The following is a 20,667-nucleotide window of genomic DNA, read 5'->3' as shown; positions in this document are numbered from 1 at the left end:
ATTTTCATTTTGTAAATTCAAACATAATAATTAACGTCTCACTGATTATGAATCTGATAGAAAAAAAATGATTAATTACAAAGCGAACAATTAATCTGATTTCAATAAAAATATAACTGTTGCAATTTTCTATAGTTGCCTTTTATGATTATACCTGCAAGAAGATTCGAAAAAAATTACCAATATCGGTGCACAGTTTAGGTTAGAAAACTGCACAATCATTAATATTGGAACTAGATTTATTATATAATATCTAGGATTCAGGGTGCAGGCTTCAGCAACCCGAAGAATTTAGAGTGTAGAATACTTCCCGCAATATGCACAATTGACCGCACCTGTAGGTGTTAGTTACTTATTTCACATATGTTTGTGTTCAACGGAAACTATCAAACCTGCGAATTGTAGGCTATTGACGCGTTGAACGAAACAAAGAAGAAACCATCACTGAGAGTAGTTTCGTCTGACTGCAGGTACAATTCACCGCCTGTGTCGAACGACGGGTGTTCAATACACCGAGGTTGTGAATTTGAGAAATAAAGTGACCAAGATACCATGGCGAAAACTGATTCCGAACAAAGATTGTAATCGAGCCGGGTGAGATTCTCACGCATAATTTTGCTTTGCGTCAGGTTTGCAGGCTCTTTTGACAATTATTGTGCCACTGCGCAATACTTTGAGTAAACATTGGGTCTAAAGAAGCTTTTGAGGTTTCAAGGGGCGATCGGTTTTCGAAAGCAGCAACTCGTATCTGGAGGTAAGAAGTTGTTGCCGGTCCAGTTTCTGTTTGCATTTCGCCTTTCATTATGTAGGTACGTTAACGTTGAAACCTCTTTGCTCTCGACCTCAGACATATGTATACAAAAAGAGATTTTGTGATCCTAATCTCTGCCAAACGTTTCGTATAAACAAGTACATAAGGGTGTATATTATTTGTCAAAGTAATCGGAAACCTGATCCGAATATCACTACACTTTTGTTAGGTATTATATCACGCGTTGAACGGCTGCAAGATTTGGAAACAGTTTCAGTTCACAGTTCATGAAAAACGTGCTTGAATTACGTGTTTACGAAAAGATCTGAATTGCCTTCTCAGTTGCATCGAGGGTATAAAATTTGAAATAGATATTTAGTTTTTCATTTGCAGTAGGAAAATACAAGTGTCCGAGTGCTCATAGGTCAGATCCGAAGCGCAGGTGTGAAAAATTAGAAACGCATAGCAATTATTCACCTCTCGATGCGAGCCTCTTCTCAAAATAATCCGGATACCGAATCAAGTGTCGAGACTCAAGCAATAATCTCTGGCAAAGCTGACCGGTATTAAGAAATGGCGAAGTCGATGCGGAAGAGACGCAACAAGTGTGGCCGATGCACCTCACCGTCGTACTTTCGCACTGAACAAGTAGGACAGGGCCAGCGGCGAAAGAAAGGGGGGTATAACGGGTGGGGAGGATAAAGGATAAAGCATAGGGAGGGATGGGGGAGTCAGGGGGTGGGGCGCACGCGGCTGGCACGCGCCAAATGCAACGGTAGGCAATTCATACGCCCGGTTACCGGAGAGAGATCCGAGGCTTCGCCGAGTGCGCGAGAGACGAAAGGTCACCACACACGTGAATGCGGTGCAGTTGCACGGCATGCGCTCTGCCGCGACGCGGACTGCATGCATCAGGTACCAGATGCTGCGCTCTGGCCACGGCCGTATTTACCCACGTGCACCGTAGCCACACCTACAGGTACGTACCTGCGTACCTACGTATGCATGCGTGCGCGCAGGACATGGAACGGGCGATGCAGGAGGTCGAACTAGTACGAGGGATGTGCGCGCGTCGTCTTCCGCATGTATGGCTCGCCAAGGTAAGGCAAGGTTCTACCTGTGCCGGTCATTGTGTATCAACCTGCATCTTTGAGCCAACTCATGCGCCGCTGCTTAGGGTTGCACCCTGGTGCACCGCGATGCAATCCGGTGCAGCCTCGTTGTCATTCAAATGAGACATCTACACTTCGGGCTTTATTGTGCAGTCACGACAGAAATCATAATAACCGCTCCTTATATTTCAACTGTACCTTATACGAGTTGCGGATAAATGAGCCTGTTTCTTTGAGCCGAGGTGACCACTCGTTCAGCAGCGCACACGCCCCGAGAATGATCATCGAATAACTCGTGTCACCACCCGGCAATGGGTCCCTTGCAATTCGCCAATTCAACCATCGACGAAGCTACTGATGCACTAAATGGTAACGCGGCGGCCGGTGATGGGAATGAGGCGATGTTTGCTATACGGGGGACGGTTATCGGCCGATAAACATTCCACCACCATCTTCGCTCTCGCTAAGAATACAATTTTTTTCCCCGTAATCCAAATACTCACTCACCGAGGGAGTATGGATGCAGTTTGCAGTGAACGAATTTGAATAACCACAAGATCTTGGTTTCAACTTGAGTCCCTGGCTAAACCGTAACACAATTCATTTAACTTCGAAACTTTCCTTTCAATAAATAAAATTTACAAAAATAAAAGGCGGCTAGGTGGTCTAGTGGAGTAAGTCTCCGGTAAAGCATCGCTAGATTCCAGGTTCGATTCCTGGCTCCGTCGTTAATTTTTCAAATTCACCAGTTGTTCAAATTTACATTTTCTCAAATAAAATTTTCCTTCGAATGTCTGGGGATTAACGAAAGCACCTCGAAAGAAGGCAAATTTTTTTAATAATTCGGCAAACATCAAACGAATTTTAAATAAATGCAGATCCATTACAACAAACAACTGTCACTTTAAAGGAAAACTGGGCCAATACAAAGCTAACAGTCGTGAAGTACAACCAATGCAAAGCTAACAGTCGTGAAGTACAACCAATGCAAAGCTGTAGAAACAGGAGTACTGCAAGTAATTATTCTTACACGAGCGAATGATTATTTGCTTGGATTTAAAAATGTTCAACATCAAACTACGCAGGTCATAATCAAGCTAGCGTACAGCTACCTGTAAGAAATCTCTATTCTAGAATATTTTTATCGATGGACCGGTAATTGTTTCAAATAAGCGTCGGTGAATAGCACTACGTGCAGTTCAATATTAATGTACTAAAGGGGAAAAAGCGAACATGCCAACAACAGTTACATACGTTCCGTAGGCGTGCTGAAACCGAGAAATGTGAGAATTTGTTTAATCCGATTTTATTTCTGTGATTTTGCAAACGTTCATGAATCTTTATATCGTTAATTTTACTGGAATCGTCTTGTATGGTTTTGAAGCCTAAAATTCAAACTTTAAAATGATATCACACATTTGCCTTTGTATCTTTCTGATGGGAAATGGTAGGCTAGTTTACATTTTGTATGGTAAATTTCTATGGTTGGATGTAATAATTCAAAAATTTTGTTATTTGGGTCACAGATGAGTAGGATTAAAGGGTTTTTGTTTTTCGTTTGACTGTTCTAAAGAGACGAGCCGGTACATTTGAAATTTTTTTTATGCTGTTTTTGGTCAGCTTAGATCATATTGTTTTATTTCTCGTACATGTGCGAAATTGCAAATATCTCATTTGTCTGTACGATGCTAAAGTGACAAGATTATTTTACATATAAGTGCAATTGCATACGAGTTTATTACGGTTGAGACAAACAAAAGTCAAGCGAATAATGTTTTGTTAGTATGACTATAAATTTCGGTTGACGGGACTAAATGTTTTGTTAAAATTGCTCGATCTTGGTTGATGGAACAAATGCATAGTTGGAGAAAACCTCGACAATCATTTGGAGTGGTTCTGATAAAAAATAAGATGGACATTTCCAGCTTAATTAAGGAAATTTCTATATATTTCGCAGGCACCAAGTACTTATGATTGATCGCAAGTCGAAGAAAACACATGTTTAATTTCTGATAAAACGGTGCACCCATGTGTTCTAGCTTCAAACCGGACATCGTTTGCCGTTTCCTACACTATTATAGTCTCACATCTGTAAACAATACGCCAAAGTGTCGCACAGATTTTCGAACAACTTTTTCTCACATAGGTTGCAAGCTATACCTGCTCATCTCAATGATACGAAGCGATTGCGAGGTGGCATTAAGAGATTTTGTGAAAAAACGCTGGGATTCGATCAGTATTCCAACAATCCAGAAGTATTAAATTAGCCCATGAAATATTTCAGTTAGCGAATAAAATACGTCCAATCGAGAAAATGTTCATTCGACATAAATATTTCTTTCATGTTGTTGGGTCAAAACACGGAAAATTTGGACCTCATTAATTTTATGTTTTTCTAGCTGCTTCATGCATTGGACCTTTATGGTTTCTTTCCTCGACCAAAAAAATATTCGAATGTAGCTGAACTTATTAGCTTATTCGTGATGTTGGCTAAATTCATTGAAACTTTGAAATGAAAACAATTTCGTTGTTATCAACCAAAGTATTCGCAGTTGGTCGAATTTTATTTACTGAGTTTGATCAACGAAACAAGTGGCACCTACAAGATGTAGATCTCTTTATGGTAAGAAACCTAATTTAATTCCCCCAATCATTAAAACTTTCTGACAAAAGGCACGTTTAGTTCATTCAACAATACGCATTCACCAATGTGTGTAATTGCAATTCAGGGTTGATTCAAGAAGATCAAATTTGATTCCGCCAATTACTATAACATATTCTTCAATGACATCGAAATATTTGGTGGAAGCGATGGCATGCATTCAACCACGGGTACATCTTTCTTTAACCGGGTCGTTTCAGTTAGCACAACCAGATATTGTTCGGAACTGTCAAATTTTCAATAAAATCAACCGTATAATTTAAATAACTCGTTTGGTTGATCTGAATTGACAAAACTTATTACTTTGACTACAGTATATTAATTTTCACAACATAATGATTGAATCGACAACTTTTCAACCAACTAAATGGATTCGGTTGGCTTAACAACTTTTTTTCTCACTACGTACTTATAACTTCGTTCGTTTCTTTTTCTTCCGTACATAACATTTTGTGAGTGAATATTTTTAGAAACCTCTACCTAATCTTCCGCCAGTGTAAATCCTTGTGCAATTTGCAAGAAACATGATATACCTTCGTATATAAACTCTGACATACGTTATAGCTAAGGCGAGACATGCACGGATACTGAAAAACGAAACAAGTAAATTCTAGTACCGCAAAAAAACAAAAAAGGAAAAGAGGCATAATCATAATGGACAGTTCTCAAAGAGAAGGTAATCCACCAGAAACATCTTTTGACGGTTACTTTTTTTTCCTTACCGTTTCTTGGCACCGCTGGCTACGGACGGCTCGACGACCAGCGACGATCCGAGATACGTGTATCCTGCAACAGGTGAAGCAAAATATTTAGAATAGCACTTGGGCCGCCTGTGAAATGTTTCGGAAGTAAACTGATGCCACTTCTTACATGCGTGTACATGCACAGAGACGTTGCAGTTACCCAGTACACTCCAGTGACAAAAGCCGTGCGATCAAATGTAACGAACGCAAAGAAATACGTAAATTTCAAGAATACCTTCACGCGTACTTTCTTCAATGATAAGATTTATTCACCCTGAATACGGGGACCGTTAACGGCATGTATTGGTTAATGCGTCGAACGAAAAGGAAAGCATTCCATTTCCGAAGACTAGTCCGACAGGTTTTTATGATCTGCTTGGAATTTTTTCAGGATACGTCCATATTCTGTCGTAGGTACATGTGCACACGGAAAAGCGAAGAGCTAGCTTACGGCGCGGTGGCAGAGCGTTCAAAACGTGCATACATTATCCGCGTACGAAAAACCCACACACAGATAGATGCGTATAAGCAGTCGGGGATGAGAAACGGTATACTAGAAATCAACTTGACAATCGACAAAGTAAATTTTTTTTCATCGGGAGAGGTGAACGGACAAGTACTGTCGTTTCTCAGATAGGTACGCGTTTACGCCGCGCTTATGCCTCGTCTCTACCCAGGTTGATTACGTCCCTTGACGCTGCGTTTCCCAATCTAACCCCGCAGGAAAACTAGACGCCAGTGATGGAATAACTAACCCTCGCTAGGTGTAGCGACCGCATGCACGTACGCCACGACGACCCTTTGTCACAGGGTATGTGTGCCGGCCTGTATCTGGCCCAGTAGCACTTGGTTTGTACCGTAAAGGATATACTGGATTTATTTCACATGAATCGCGCTCACGCGAGAGATCTCTACTTGGTAATATTCTAATCAGGATCAAGAGGTTGTGTGAACGCACCACGCTGTCGGACTTCACCCTCCATTTTGGGGTTTCCTTTCCTAGCGCCAGGTGTCTCGCCCCGAGAGGAACAGAGTGCCTGCGCCGGGTACTATATCCACTTCTGCTGCTGCTACTGGGTACTATCGCCACAACTACCCTTCTCCTCCGGCTCTTTGTCCCTTATTGTTAGATGCATCGCATTATCCGTTTCTAACAATAAGACAACCAGTTTTCCATCTCATTTTTGCCGTCCGCAGTTTTACCCGAATTCCGCATCGCTCTCTGCGTCCATCGCCCCCTCGGTCGACTTCTAGTTCGCCTCTTACTTTTCGACTTTTTCTTTCTCTTCGCCAGGTTATTTACCAAAATATAGAGATTACTTTTGGCATATAATTTCACGATGAATCCTCACGCGCAGGTGGAGAGCAGGTAGGCAGACCGCTAGATATGCTTTCGCAGGTCAGCGTATGAGCGCATCTCTGTCTCATTCTTATTTTCTCTCTTCGACTGCCAAGTGCTTACCTGGCGTCGAGGAATCTGAAATATTCCGCCCTTTCTCTTTACAACTCTCCTATCCTCGCCTGACCTCGCAGCGCCGTTTCCCTTCAAACGGCTGTTTGTTAAGCGTCGGGATGGTCGAGGAGAATCGAATGAAACCGAGCCCGGCCGAACCTGACCCAGGCCAACCTAAAACAACAAGGAGAGGGAGGTGCCGAAGTGACAGCAATTCATTACCTTGGTTCTGAGAATTTTAGACAACTCGATTCGATCGCCAAGTTCCTGTAATACCTTCATTTCTGCTGTATCTCTGTATAATTAAAATGCAAAACACGGCAAGTTTTGTACAATAGTATCTGGCGAGTAGTGTAATTGTCTCCGTGGAGTCCATTAAGGGGCGGAGGGGGGTACAGCGTGGCCGGTCTAAAATGATCCCTATTTTAAGGATTTCAAAAGAAAAAAAAAATGAGCAATTTTAGTTTGAGTGCTTTATTATTTATAATTTGAAGAACATTTCAGAATTTTTTCATTGAAATTAATAACGAAATCGGGGTATAACGCATATAAGTAGCCGACGACCACGTTTTCAATCCGACGGCGCAGATTCTTAGGTCAATTTTTATCCGATCAACTTAAAATTTTGACAAAATCTTAAAACTTGTTTATGGACTCGAGCTCGTGACTAGGTTTTGAAATTTCAATCCCGAAATCTTTTTATAAAAATTTTATCAACAATTTCTTGGTCGAAAAATGAATTTTTGTTCATAGTCGTATGTACTTGGAAAAAAAAAATTTCTTTACAGTTGGGCTAACCCGAATTCGAGCTCGACCCCGAAAAGCTGTTTTTGTCTCAAAAACTTATTTCTGCTTGTTACAAGCTAGACAGTGATAATATCAGGAGATGCGCCACCGCAAAAGCCCTCGAGTTGGGAGGCGTTCGTTACTTACATGCTCCATGGGGCCATTTTGTTATTAATTTCAATCAAAAAATTTAAAAATATTCTTGAAACTATAAATAATAAAAACTCAAATTGAAATACTTTCATTATCTTGAAAAAAAAGCTCGTAAAAATAGGTTTGATTTTAGACCGGCCAAGTAATAACCCCCCCACCTTCAAGAAGACCGGAGCTGCACCCTACGCGGGGCGATGCGAAGTATATATGATAGGAATATGTACGATATATCAATACGAAGCACAAGTTTGTGCAAATCCAAAGCGTACAGAAAACTATGAGTAGACGCAAAATAACTACGTGATGCTTGGATTTGATTGAGAGTGAGTAACCCGTTACGACTGAGACAAATGTTTTGTTTAATTGAATTGGTGCATTTCTCCTATCTGTAAACGGCAAGAATCCTGATAGGAGGCACATTATTAAGTGTCTGGAGATGCGTTGCATTTTGAAACAGGCAACAGGTTTCGTTTGAGAAATTCGAGCGTGATTATTTATACAGGGTGGTCGGTTTTAATCACTGCAGGCCAATATCTCAGAGACGAAAAGCGTTACAAGATTAAATTTTAAACAAAACTTGGAGAGTTTCAATGGGAAAAGTTGATGCTGACTCGAGTTGACTTTCAAATTGTACCATTTTTGAGATTTTGGAAGTAAGGTTTAAGCTGAAAGCGTAATCGAGGGCAAATTCGTGAACGAATCTCCAAAGACGAATTTTTTTGATCAATTCTTTCTTCTTATTAGCCTTTTATTCCTCTGTACGTATTGATTGTCGAGCCAGAGCACGAAAATGAACTTCCCCCAGAAATCGCCGATTAAGGGTAAGAAAAATATCATCTTTCATCCGGTACGGAAATCAACGTCAAAACTTTAAACGCATTTATCTCGAAACTACGTTTTTCAATCAAGTTGACACAAAACCTTGAGTTCAATTCAATCGATTGACGTCAAATTTGGTATGGATCTTCAGTATATCGGGAGTCTCTGGTGAAAGTGCCGACTCCGCGCCACGTGCAAACCCTCAGTGCCAATACACGCACAACTTTCACGTGAGTCGAGTTAACGAACAAATGCTCGAAATGAAAACTTGCGCATGTATTGGCGCTGGCGGCACGCGCGCGGCTTGCTGTGGGCGCTTTCACCAGAGACCCCCGGTATATTCCTCTATAGCCCAAACCTCGGGTATTGCGAAAGTAATATTATTAATATTTTTAAAAGAATCAAAAACTTGAAAAACAAGCCAGGAAAACAGTCTTTTCCCGATACTTTTCATCACCATGAAAAAGGTCCGTCGGTCTTTCCGACTAATTTTCGCAATGATCACGAAAACGGCCAAATGAAAAATCTGAAACTGACAGGACTTGGTAGCCAAGTTGAAAAAGTATTAACCACTTAACTGCTAACACATCGTAGCGGCTTCAAGCGCGCCGTAACTGCCAAAAGTCGCGAAATGGCGTCATAAAGTGATTCAATGTTTTTGGGTGTCTCAGGTGATTATTTATTATTGAAGACATGTGTCAAGTATTTTTGAGGTCAACGAAGCCGATTATGACCATCAACAGTAACTTTTTCAGCGCATTTATACAGTTTTGAGTCTTCGAAGTTGTTAAATTTTTTATCATTTTCTCAAATGGTCTCACAGAACAAACTATCATTTTCATTGTTTCTCAACCTGTTTCTTTTCCGCTGCCTTATTGAGGGACCCATAAATTTTTCAATTTAAAATTTTTTTACATCAAAATTTTATTTCACGTGCCTGAAACATCAATAAAAAACTAAAAAAATGAATGAGGAAAATATTTTTTTTATATCAAGTTCGAAAAATCGCCCGAAACGAGGTACTTCTACGTTGTTTACGTATTTATCCATTTTCCATTCACAGTGCAAAGTACCGCTCATGTGATTCAGAACCTGAATATATTTATTTCTTTTTCCACCAGCAAATACACACATACCCATCGGAGCGGTGATTCACGATTACTTTCACCGGGTCAATTTGTTATACGAGCAATCAATTACAATAAACAATATGTTGTTCAAAACCAACGAAGTGTAGAATTGCCTCGGAGTGGCGTCCATTATTTTATGGGTGATCTTGTGCCTAAGTAAACGAGCATAAATGTATACCTACACAATATATATCGATATAGGTATGTGTAGGAATTATGTATTCTTTGTTTTTTTTTTTTTTTTTGAGTACAGATGTCACGCATAAGAGTTTTGATCGGTGCCGTTAGGATGATCCAAACTTGCCTTCGGGATATCTCGGAGGACATCGAGTCGGCTTCGGCTCCGTCGTCGTTAGACTCTGCCAAAGATCATGTAATACGTCTTCGCGACTGTGTAAATATATGGTATTCGTTGACTAGATATCCATCTGCGGTCCAGGCGTCCATGTACGGCTTTTTATTTTCAAAAAGCACACATTGTGCGTGATGACACTGCCTCATCACGGAGGCATTTGCCGGACTCGTCCTCGGGAGTCCTTGGGTATTGTAAATTAAAGCTTTTCATGGACTTACGGACGTAGCCTTACCCCGCGTGTGTGAAGCCAAAAGACGGAAGGAGAAACGGATTCCCAGCCATCTTGCGGAGCAATACTGATATATGATCTATGCTCGCATATTCCTAGATTCGCTACGCGTACCTAACTCTTTATTAGTGCCGGCTACGGGGAAAAACGGCAGTTTGACCGTAGTTGCAATTGTTATGTAAAATTATAAAACTGGAATAATACATAGATATAACTCTGAAGCAATTATGAACATCTTATTACGATGAATATCAAAATATGTGACTATTCTCGATTAAAACCACGTGTATGTTTCAAGGAAACATGATATAAAAATCTTTCAGCCAATCGCGGCGCATCGATGAAAATATGATTGTTCGGTGACACTGGTTTGGACGTGGCGCGCAAACATTACTCCTCAACATGGCCGACTTTCCACCTCACGTACTCCCCCCCAGGATTCATACCCCTCGTTAAAAAACCCACTTTGCACTCCATCCATAAGTCTGTAACGCAACTCGACTGAATGGTGTATAGGGAAAGTAGCTTAACGGGTTCAAGAGCGCCACAAAGACGGGGCACGGTAGCAGGTCTAGGTTGCCGCGATATTATGACGGAAAAAGAGAAAGAAAAAAAAAGAGAGAGAGAGAGAGAGAGAGAGAGAGAGAGAAACAGAGAACGGGAAGAGAGGAAGAGACGGAAGGTAAGAGAAGGAGAGAGAGAGAGAGAGATGAGGGTCGAGAATGCCTCTATAAGTCTATACTCTGCAGTAGTGGGTCACCACTAGCTATAACTCAACCGAGCGGGTAGGTTCGGTTTTCTGCCGTTCAAGGTCTTCCGTGCTCGCTCCCCTAATATAAGCAAAATCTCTCAGGTAGGTAGCGGGGTGGGTAGGTAGGTAGGTAGGTAGGTAGGTAGGTAGGTAGGTAGGTAGGTAGGAATAGGTATATTGTTCCTACGCTGGATTTTTCGGCCCGGTATTGCAGTCTTCCTGCCTCTTGGTTCAAATTCCTTCCTACAATATTTGCTTTGTCAAGTAGGTCTTTGCGGGGCCGGAAGCTTTTTTGAATAATCGAGACACGTGGTGATTCGTGAACGGGAATCTTGTCGAAACTCCTGCAAGAACCACCGGCCATAAAAAAATCGCTTGTCAGATAGAAAGTACCAAAGTTGAATATTATAACTCATTGTCCGCATAGCTGAAACATGTGAAAGACCATTGCACGGTTCTGCATATTCATCCGATACATATGGTTTCGACATGCAGTTTTTGGTGCAACTATCCGCAATATTGTTCCAAATCGTTTCTATCTGTGAGCTGAGGGTGTATTTTATAGGTATAAGGCAGCCCACGCGTTTTGTAATTATTGAGATGCAGGAAAAGTAAATGGTACACCCTAATTCACGTTCGCGATCGGTTCAAACATTTTCGTATAGAACTACGGCAAAAAGTAAAAATTGTTTGGCGGTCTGGATTGGCGTTGGCCTTGTGGCATATTTGGGTCTACCACCTCTCAGTCCCAGTGCTTGGCTGGCAGGCGTAGGTAAGGAGGGATTGAGAGACCCGCAGAGCTGAAAAGAAAGAGAACTAACCGCACAATGGATTACTTAGACGGGTAGGTTAGTTTAGCGGCGTTGAGCCGTCCGATTGCCCGACGAGTGCGTTAAGATAGGTCCTGGCTCGGATCTCGGTATGCTGGTAGGTATATACAGTGTAGAGTGAAGCTGAGTATGCCCAGGATGTATACTCCAGATAACGAACGTTACTACTTGGATATAAAAATTATTTCCGTCAAAACGTGATGAATTTAAATAGCGTACCTTTGTAACTTGGCCGGCTCCATTAAACGGCATAAACTGATACATGTGACGTACCCTTTTTACTCTGCAATTTGTAACAATATATTCTTGTAATTTTAAATTTGTACAGTTTCAAAAACCGTTTAACTAATTTTTTGTTGAAGAAAAATCTTTTTTCAATAATTGAGGTAGGTGTATCCTATAAAGTTTCCCATAATCACATGAGACATTACAAAGAGTGATCGATTCACATCATTTTCCCTTCATGACAAAGCTAATCTCGTTAATTCCATGAATTAATCGAACTGGTGGTCGGAGTGGGAGAACAGAATTTGGAATCGACCGTAAATTGTTTCGTTATTGTGAAGGGACATTAGGACTCTTTTATACAGATAAAATCCAACATTTCAGGTGTACATATGCGTTAACAAATACTTGCCACACGACATGCTTAACAGTCGATATTCAGTGCAAATGCGGTGACACGCTTGGGGAACTTTTGTTTCCAATAAGCCACCAAAGAAAGACTGCTAAAAAATTTCTACCATTCAATGCCGGCCTTCACTTTGCCCAGAGGCATAGATCCATATTACACACACACAGACGTATCACATTGCGTGTTTCTGCGCGCGCACCGTGTAACGGGATTCATCGGCAACTATCTAGCGATGGACTACCTTAACGATTTGCGAGTGCATTTCTCTGTTCAATTTCACAAATGTCATTGATTACATCGCGGATTACATCCTGAAAGAAAGGATAAGCTATAAGAAGAAGGGATATTCAGAAAAAGACGAAGGAAAAAAATGTTATTAATTGGGATGGCGAAAATTCGCGACATTCTTCAAAGTGAAGCTGATCATGTTCAACGATTTATATTTATGCCTAAAACCAAAAATTTGTCTTCTTGTCGATGCGCGCGATCGTTACACGAAGATCCCGACATGTCCTTATAACTTCTCGAAATCGTAAAATTATTGTAACAGGCGTAATAGGTTTCATCCTTTCATATCTACGTGTATATTGTAGATAGAACTGACGGGAGCGGGCGCCATTAATTTTCAAATAAGCCGATATTATTTTAATTCGCAAGTCTCGACGGTCGATTCTTGGAAGGTGATCCTTTGTCCGGACGGTTAGGAAAGGAAGTACATTTGCGTGTGCGTGCGTGCGTGAGCGCGTGCTGTGGGAGGGGTTCGCGAAAACAGTGATCTGGTCCTTAAGTCTGCTTTTGTCTAACAGAATTTGCTTTACGCTTTCCGGAAATGGCGACTGATTTGACTGTTGAAACGATGGGACTGTGGAATATACGATACATCGAATGGGTATCAGAAAATAAGCGAATATTCGCATACATATCACGCGTCAAATCTACTACGAGAGTTGTTGAATGGAAGAGGATCAGCACCTCGATCGGCACTCTATTCATTCGAGACATCAAGTGAGGTGTAACCAAAGTTTTCAATAACGATTTATGTTTTTGTTTTTTCTTCACGTTATTTTTTCCATCAAGTTTTCTGTCAAAGTTTTCGCATAGATATATGAACATTATTTTGATTAATGGAATTCTCCAAATCAATTGTGAAAAATGCCTACAACTAAAAAAGTACGTCTTGGAGTTCGAAATTTAGATGTGATTGATCATCAGCAAAACTGTGAAACAAATGAAATTCCTGTAACGCCGAATCTGCTATCGTTCCGATTTTATACATCGTGAATATGAGACAGCAATGTGAATGATTCCAGGCCTACCAAGCAATTGAACCTCAGCCTGTATGGAGAACAATCTCTTCACCCGTATTGTTTTATCAGTATCAGTAGGTATTCGTATGAATCGCGTATGTTCGTACCGCGCGATATTGTAAGGCGATGTATTCGGGATGAGTCAGCATCTATTACAATATATGAATCAATCTTTATATTCCTGACACGGTAGGAATTATCACAACGAGAGCTTTCCGTGCACCCAGAACCGATAAACGCTGAACCTATAAAGTTCTTTGGACGGAATGCGGGGCATCGGGTACAGTTTGATCACTTTAAAAGCAGCTGCGAGGCTCTCCTTTCCCTCGTATCCGAATCGAACACTCCTCAGTATCGCCTAATTACAACGACAGAGCTCTAGGTTAGCTCGAGTTGTTTGGACGAAAGAGGAAGTCAATGGCCCCGTATCTAAAACAAACAGATGTCGGTGCCAGCACTGGAGACACACATCAGACCATCGCCATGTAAGCCGTAGCAAGCAAGCCCGTCGATGCGATGAAACACTTGAAAACTTCTAGCCAAACGAAAAACTCTGATTGCCAAGTCACCACGCGCCGATATCCACTATACCTACCACGCGGAAGAAATTCTGAACCGTATACGAATCGATGTGTATGCTGTAACGAATGTCGATGGAACATATACCGTAATCGCAATATCATTACCGCCCGGGGGTCATCGGACGACCTCGATGGATGGTTCCCAAGTGAATTAGCTACGGTCTATGCTGTCATTGGTGGGGAAACCGTCCACAGTGATAAGGTAGGTGCAGGTGTGCGCTGCTGCCTGCCCATCTCCTTGACTATTACATTTCGTGTCAGTTTTCAACCACTTTTTGCACATTAGTTATACCTGCAACGAAACTTTCATATCCACCATTCGAAGATCAATTGACAACGACGGACTTTACGTATAGCTTCGTGATACGGCAGTTAGGATAAAACGCCGAGATAACCACAGAGTTTCAGGCGTTTTCAGAGGTTTTCAACGTTTCTAAAGGTGACCGCGTGACGCAGTAGTCTGTAAAGTTTCTCTTACCCACGCTTCATCCAATTTAGATATGGACGTGAAGTTACGGTCTTATATGCTTGTGTATGCAGATAAGTTTTTAACATCTTTAATTTCGAACAGTCAACTATAATACAAAAACAATGTAATTTTCATCGCAACATATCTCTACAGCCTACACCATGTCTCATTTGAATTCAGGTAAGCCTGCGCAAATTATCCAGTATTTGTCCTCTCTTCTCGGGTCAACTGTATATTGGTTTGGGTAGGTAACGAGGAGCAGTGTGGTAAGTTTTCTGAATTTTCTTGTGTTACGCTGACGATGAGATCGTAGAATATTCAAATTCTGCTAGAGCGTGTATCTTGTACCTGAAGTATGTAAAATCGTGCTTAACATTGAACATCGTTAAAATCAGTAACGCAAAATTTGTTTACAAATTTTTCAGTTCTGTGCTTGAGTTCAGATCAGCTGTGCGGCAGCGCCTCGTGTATTTTATCCTTTAATTGAGTTCTAATTACAACCCGAGCATACGTATCTGGATCACCCTGCATGGGAATCAGGGAACGCTTATGCATATGTATTAGTTTGGCTAGATTTGCACCCACGCCACACATCGACTCCAATTCCCCTCCGATCTAGTCTGTACATACACCATGAATAATTGGAGACGACCCGATGCGGGCGTTTGCCTGCAATTGATGTCATCTAGACTTGACGCATGACGGTCACACGATGGATTCAAAGATCTCTGCCGGAACCTCGTTTGCTTCTCTAGTGTTCAACGCAGGGCTATAGATAGGCACAGACTGGCCAGCAATAAAACATCGCACTCTGCACGTATTAGGGTGACTCGTTAAGATGCATTAAAGAATCGCGCGCCAAATCAATTCATAACGATTGAACCATCTTGACCAACCATCGTTATCGATATGGTTACGATTTTTTGATTTTTATTTCCTGTTTTCCCGCAATCGATGACTATCTGCCTACGATACAAAGTTAGAACGCATTGTTTGGTATAAAAAGGGTGTACGAAATTGAAAAGGTGAGGAACGACGAATTCATAAAGGCAGTAAAAAATGTAGTATCATTGAATGGGCACATACCAATATTAATGCTCCCTTGACATCGATACTTTTAAGATACTGCTGATCCGTATTAAACTCGAGAAACGTGTCCGTAACATTCAGCACGTTTCAAAGAATGCAGTTCGTTTCATAAGTTATGACTTGCAATCGATGACGTACGAGGAGTCCGTGTTACGTACACAGAGCATTCTGTTATCAAATTAACGGCGCGGGTAGCGATGCCTCCGATTACTACAGCGATACCTGCTCGACGACGTCACTGACCAATTCTCTGGTAAAGTCAACGTTCCCTAGTTATGACAACTGCATAATCTGTCTTATGCTTAATGACTAAGGAATCTCGGAAGTTATATTTTATTAATTCTAATTATCTATTTTGGGGTGAAACCGATATTACATTGATATTTGATGATCGTTACCTGGCGTGTAGACCTAATTGTAAGATTATTGTAATTTCAAGAGCTGTATATTTTTGTAGATAGGACAACTTGCCTCTGAAAGTGAAACGATGACTGGAAAGACAAATATATAGAAGGTAATAAATTTTGAGCTTTGGGTGAAATTTCAAAGCCTACAACATTCGAAAAATTCTGTCAAACGACTCAAAACAAGATAGTAGCCAATGTACTCACTGTAAATAATAGCCAATTATTTGTAGAGGGAACGGCTAGTTGTGGATAACTATACGATGAAAAAAGTCTTTGATAATATATTTTTATTACAGTAGTCGGCTCGTATTTTGAAATTTGTGTAAAGATGTAAAAATTCGCTTCTGCCTTTCCTGGTTGATGAATGATGAAATCGCACGGTGAAAATTTGGCTGTGCCTCAACGAGTCAGGTCATAGAAGAGTTCATTTTGAGATATTTTGATCTTTGATTCCTTGGTGACAATTCTTTTATCGTATCTCACGCAAGTTTTTTCTTTTTATACAAGGCCTTTTTAAAAATGTAAACATGATCAATACCGACTCGCCGTGGAATACAGCAGATTGAACTGGCAGGTACTGTACCTAAATTTATCTCAAAGAGACAGTTGCACGGAAGTTTAAATTTTTGGTGTCTATGAATGACTACTTCACATTATTCGGGTGTTTTGAACAAACACAACTCGACGGGTAAACGAATGCTACGGAAAGATAAGAAACAGTTAACTTAAGATAACGTTACGATCTCTGGGTATCGCTAGGATAAGCAGTAAAATGAAAACAACACTTATACATACAAATATATACATATAAATACATACATGTATATATATATAATATAAAGATATCTCACCGCCGCCGCCGTCTCAGAAATTCAGGATTTAACCCTAGACCCTATATATACCCTTACACCCATACAACCCCTATACCCTTATATCTGATTCACCCCTCCCACACACACACACACACACACATATCCACGTACGCTCACGCATGCACGCACACACACAAACACATCCAAAGGCACCCGAAACCTTCGAACACACACGAACACACCTGAACACATTCAAAGATACCCAAGGACACCCGATCACACCCGAACTCGCACGAATACACTCGAACACACGCGAAGACACACGAACGCACCCGAATGCACACCACGCACACACACGAGCCTGAACACACCAAAACACATCCCAACATAGGCGAATAGACTCGTGTATATATTTATATAATATACGTAATATCGTTCTATCGTGTGTATATATATATATATATATATGTTATATGGGGTGATCCACGAATCTTCGGTTAGCTTTAAAAGATAAAAAATTCGAGTTGACTAAAATTTGAAATTTTTCTCGACCACGTAATTGTACAAATAGTGAAACCTCAGGTTCACAGGAAAATAGCTCGCCACTGCAGAGTGCATATTAAAACGTAGGCTGGGCGTTCTTAGGTGGGTAAAATAAATCCCGATATTGAAGTGAAAAATTTCTCATTCATCATTCGTCGACTTTTAATGATAATCACTGTGTATATAATGCGTCTAATCTATGGATACGCATTATGTGTAAGTCATACGTAGATGGCGCGGATTGCGCCGTTCTTTTTAAGGGCAGGTGTTCGGCAATTCAACGAAGGGAGTCGAGCACGCGACAAGATGACCAAACTACCCAAGAAAATTAATTTGGCCATGCAGGCGTGCACGATTCGGCATACGCAGGTACATTGACACCTCAGAGGCGATTACGAGCAACGCATCGAAATGTTGAAAATCCGTATCCTGTAACCAACTACATTCTCTACGTACCTATTTTACAGGTAGCGATATTTAAGTACCCTACAGTCTTTAATGCACGTCACTTTGTGTACCTAACAAATTTTTCCACCTGTGCATATGAGGTGATCCGTGAATAATTTTATACGATCACTGACAACAGTTATAAACAATTTTCTTACACGTCCGAATGTTCCCACATCTTGTCAGCAGATTATACATATGTATAATTGTTAAACAATTTTTACATTGTACTGTTCCTCTTCTTCTCTATTCACCTGCAACGGACCTAGTACGTCTTGATGAAAAAATTGCTCTATTGTTTTACCTCCAGCTTTATGCCTGCGGATCCAGTGAGGTGTATTTCTGCACCTGTGTGCTACCTAGTTGTAACCTCTGAGGCCTACTACACTAACGCACACATCTGAACTGCGCATCTGCTAGTCTAGTCGAACGATCGAGCGGAAAGAAAATAAAGATCTCGAATTCATAACCAGCTGTATACGACATTGAACCACGCGAATGCCTGTAGAACAGGCCGCGTGTAGTCGAAAAGTATGCTGCATGGTGTTTTTGATTCTGGAATTGAGCTGCCCGCAAAGATATCACGACATTTTTTGTTTTCCTGCGAGTTTCTGGTCTCGAAATGATGAGCTTACGGTTAGAGCTGCTGCCGTTTCAGGAGCCTTTGTACGCAGATGTAACCAATTGTCGCGCTGAAAAATATTACACTCTTAACGAATAGAAAGAAGATCAGCTAGAACCCGAAGAAATATCCACCTGTAGAATACTCCCTATTCGGCTACGCCGTTTTTCATTGTCGCGGTAATGAATAAAGACGTAATGAATGCAACATCGTAAGAAAATACGAAATGCAGATCTGACTTGGATCATTCTCTACGAAGACTGCGTCTGGATATCTTTGACAAGCAAAACTAAGCTCCTAACAACAAAGTGTACCTACTACGTGTCTGGAGTTATTTGAGCATCTCGGAGAGTTAGCCACACTGACGCGGCTACTTCTCTGCAACCCGTATACGTACGTGGATAAGGTGTATGTATACGCACTTACAATTCCTAAACACATGTTTGCGTATACAGTTATACATAAATATCGGGATGTATACGTAAAGGTATGCGGTTTATTCGAGAGGTCGTCGAACGATAGATGTTTTGCCATCCTCTAGCCGCTCTCTCACCTCGCAAACGATAATTTAGGTAGTAGAGAGTTTATATCCAAGGGGGAAAATATTGTAGTACGAGGGATGCGACACTTGACGGTAGCGATATACGTGTTTAATTTCATTTTACTTGGCAATTTTACAGACTTCTCCATGAAAATATTCTCTCACGACGACGACGAACTGGGCATTGGGAAACGCTAGCGCTGGCTTTTCAGCTCTAACGATAAGACAAGAGTGAACTTCTGTACTTGGACCTGTAGTGTTAGCTCAGAAAATAAGTTTTCGTTTGATTGGAAATTCAATGAAAGTGATGTCAGCTTTTTAATTATTTCATTGTGAAATTGATTCGCAATGTGATTTTTGGAAACTAAAACAGGCATATAATCCCTTTTATCGATACCTTTTGGATGGAAATGGTTCACTTTCTCTTTTAATGGGTTTGTAGTGTATAATAAGTGCATATTGCAAAGCTATATATTTATCATATAGATGCACTGACGTTAAGTACAGTGAATTCATGTTTCGTTAAACTTCGCAAGATCAAATAATGCGACACAAATTGAAAAGGAGACACATTAATTATGTTTTTGAAATTTGTTACGGGAAATTCTGTTACGAGAGATAAAAAGAAAAAGATAGGAGACGTAACTAAAAACCAACGAAACGAAATAAGATGGGACCGAGACAGCCAATTATTACTCCTCCGTGGACAGGTGCAGCATAGACAAGCTTGTACGAGAAAGTGAAAAAAATTTATCATATGTACGTACGTATGCAACTATAACGTGTTTCGCAGAAATATGTATATTTTTGAAAAATTATTGGCCCGAAAAATTACAAGAACCCACGTAAGACGAAACTAGTATGCTAATTATTGTGACGGTCGTACGGCCATGCTCAACGTCATCTTACAGCGGGTCAACTGTTTCCTCACGTACGTGAATACAGTATATAAGTTGCCAGGTATGTAAGACATCAACATGTTCTCGCAGCAATGGAATGCCATTCATTTCCGTGCCATGGGTCAACTTCCGTACAGTTACGCTATTATATCTATACGAGAGGAGAGAAGATTTGGCAAGGTTCAATCATTCTCACGAAACGTACATCTTTCTGAGTTAATGACGCGAGCAATTGCTCTTCCGATATCGAAGTGTCAGACGTAGACACCTGTGCAGCAGTTGACGGCGCCTCTCCGTACCCTGGTGGCGCCTTATCGGAAAGTAAATAACATTTATTAGGTCAGGCGAATTGTCTGAGAATGTATAATGACGATGAAACGTTACTCGATTACTCGATTATTATAACGATTTAATACCGAGTGCAGGGATACACATTGGAAAATGAAAATACTGACAAAGTATGATGCAGCAGATAATTAACATACAACGATCTGTACAGGTGAGGTGTAAAATAACGCAGACGCGTAGGCTTCGTAGTCGGC

The 20,667-nt window shown here is 40.8% G+C and overlaps 1 protein-coding gene across 3 annotated transcripts in view; it reads right to left on the bottom strand.

Moving 5' to 3' along the window:
• LOC124302324 (insulin-like growth factor 2 mRNA-binding protein 1) overlaps positions 1–20,667 on the bottom strand; it is an 81,536-nt gene that overhangs the window by 55,183 nt on the left and 5,686 nt on the right. For all 3 annotated transcript variants that reach the window (XM_046758383.1, XM_046758386.1, XM_046758384.1), the window contains exon 3: positions 5,248–5,311. In XM_046758383.1, coding sequence (XP_046614339.1) covers positions 5,248–5,311 — 64 coding nt within the window. The remainder of the gene's footprint in view (positions 1–5,247; positions 5,312–20,667) is intronic.

The sequence above is a fragment of the Neodiprion virginianus genome, chromosome 4 (genome assembly GCF_021901495.1).
Source record: "Neodiprion virginianus isolate iyNeoVirg1 chromosome 4, iyNeoVirg1.1, whole genome shotgun sequence".
In the NCBI taxonomy this organism is placed as follows: domain Eukaryota; kingdom Metazoa; phylum Arthropoda; class Insecta; order Hymenoptera; family Diprionidae; genus Neodiprion; species Neodiprion virginianus.
The sequence above is the reverse complement of the archived record's forward strand: the minus strand, read 5'-3'. Positions and strand labels throughout refer to the sequence as shown.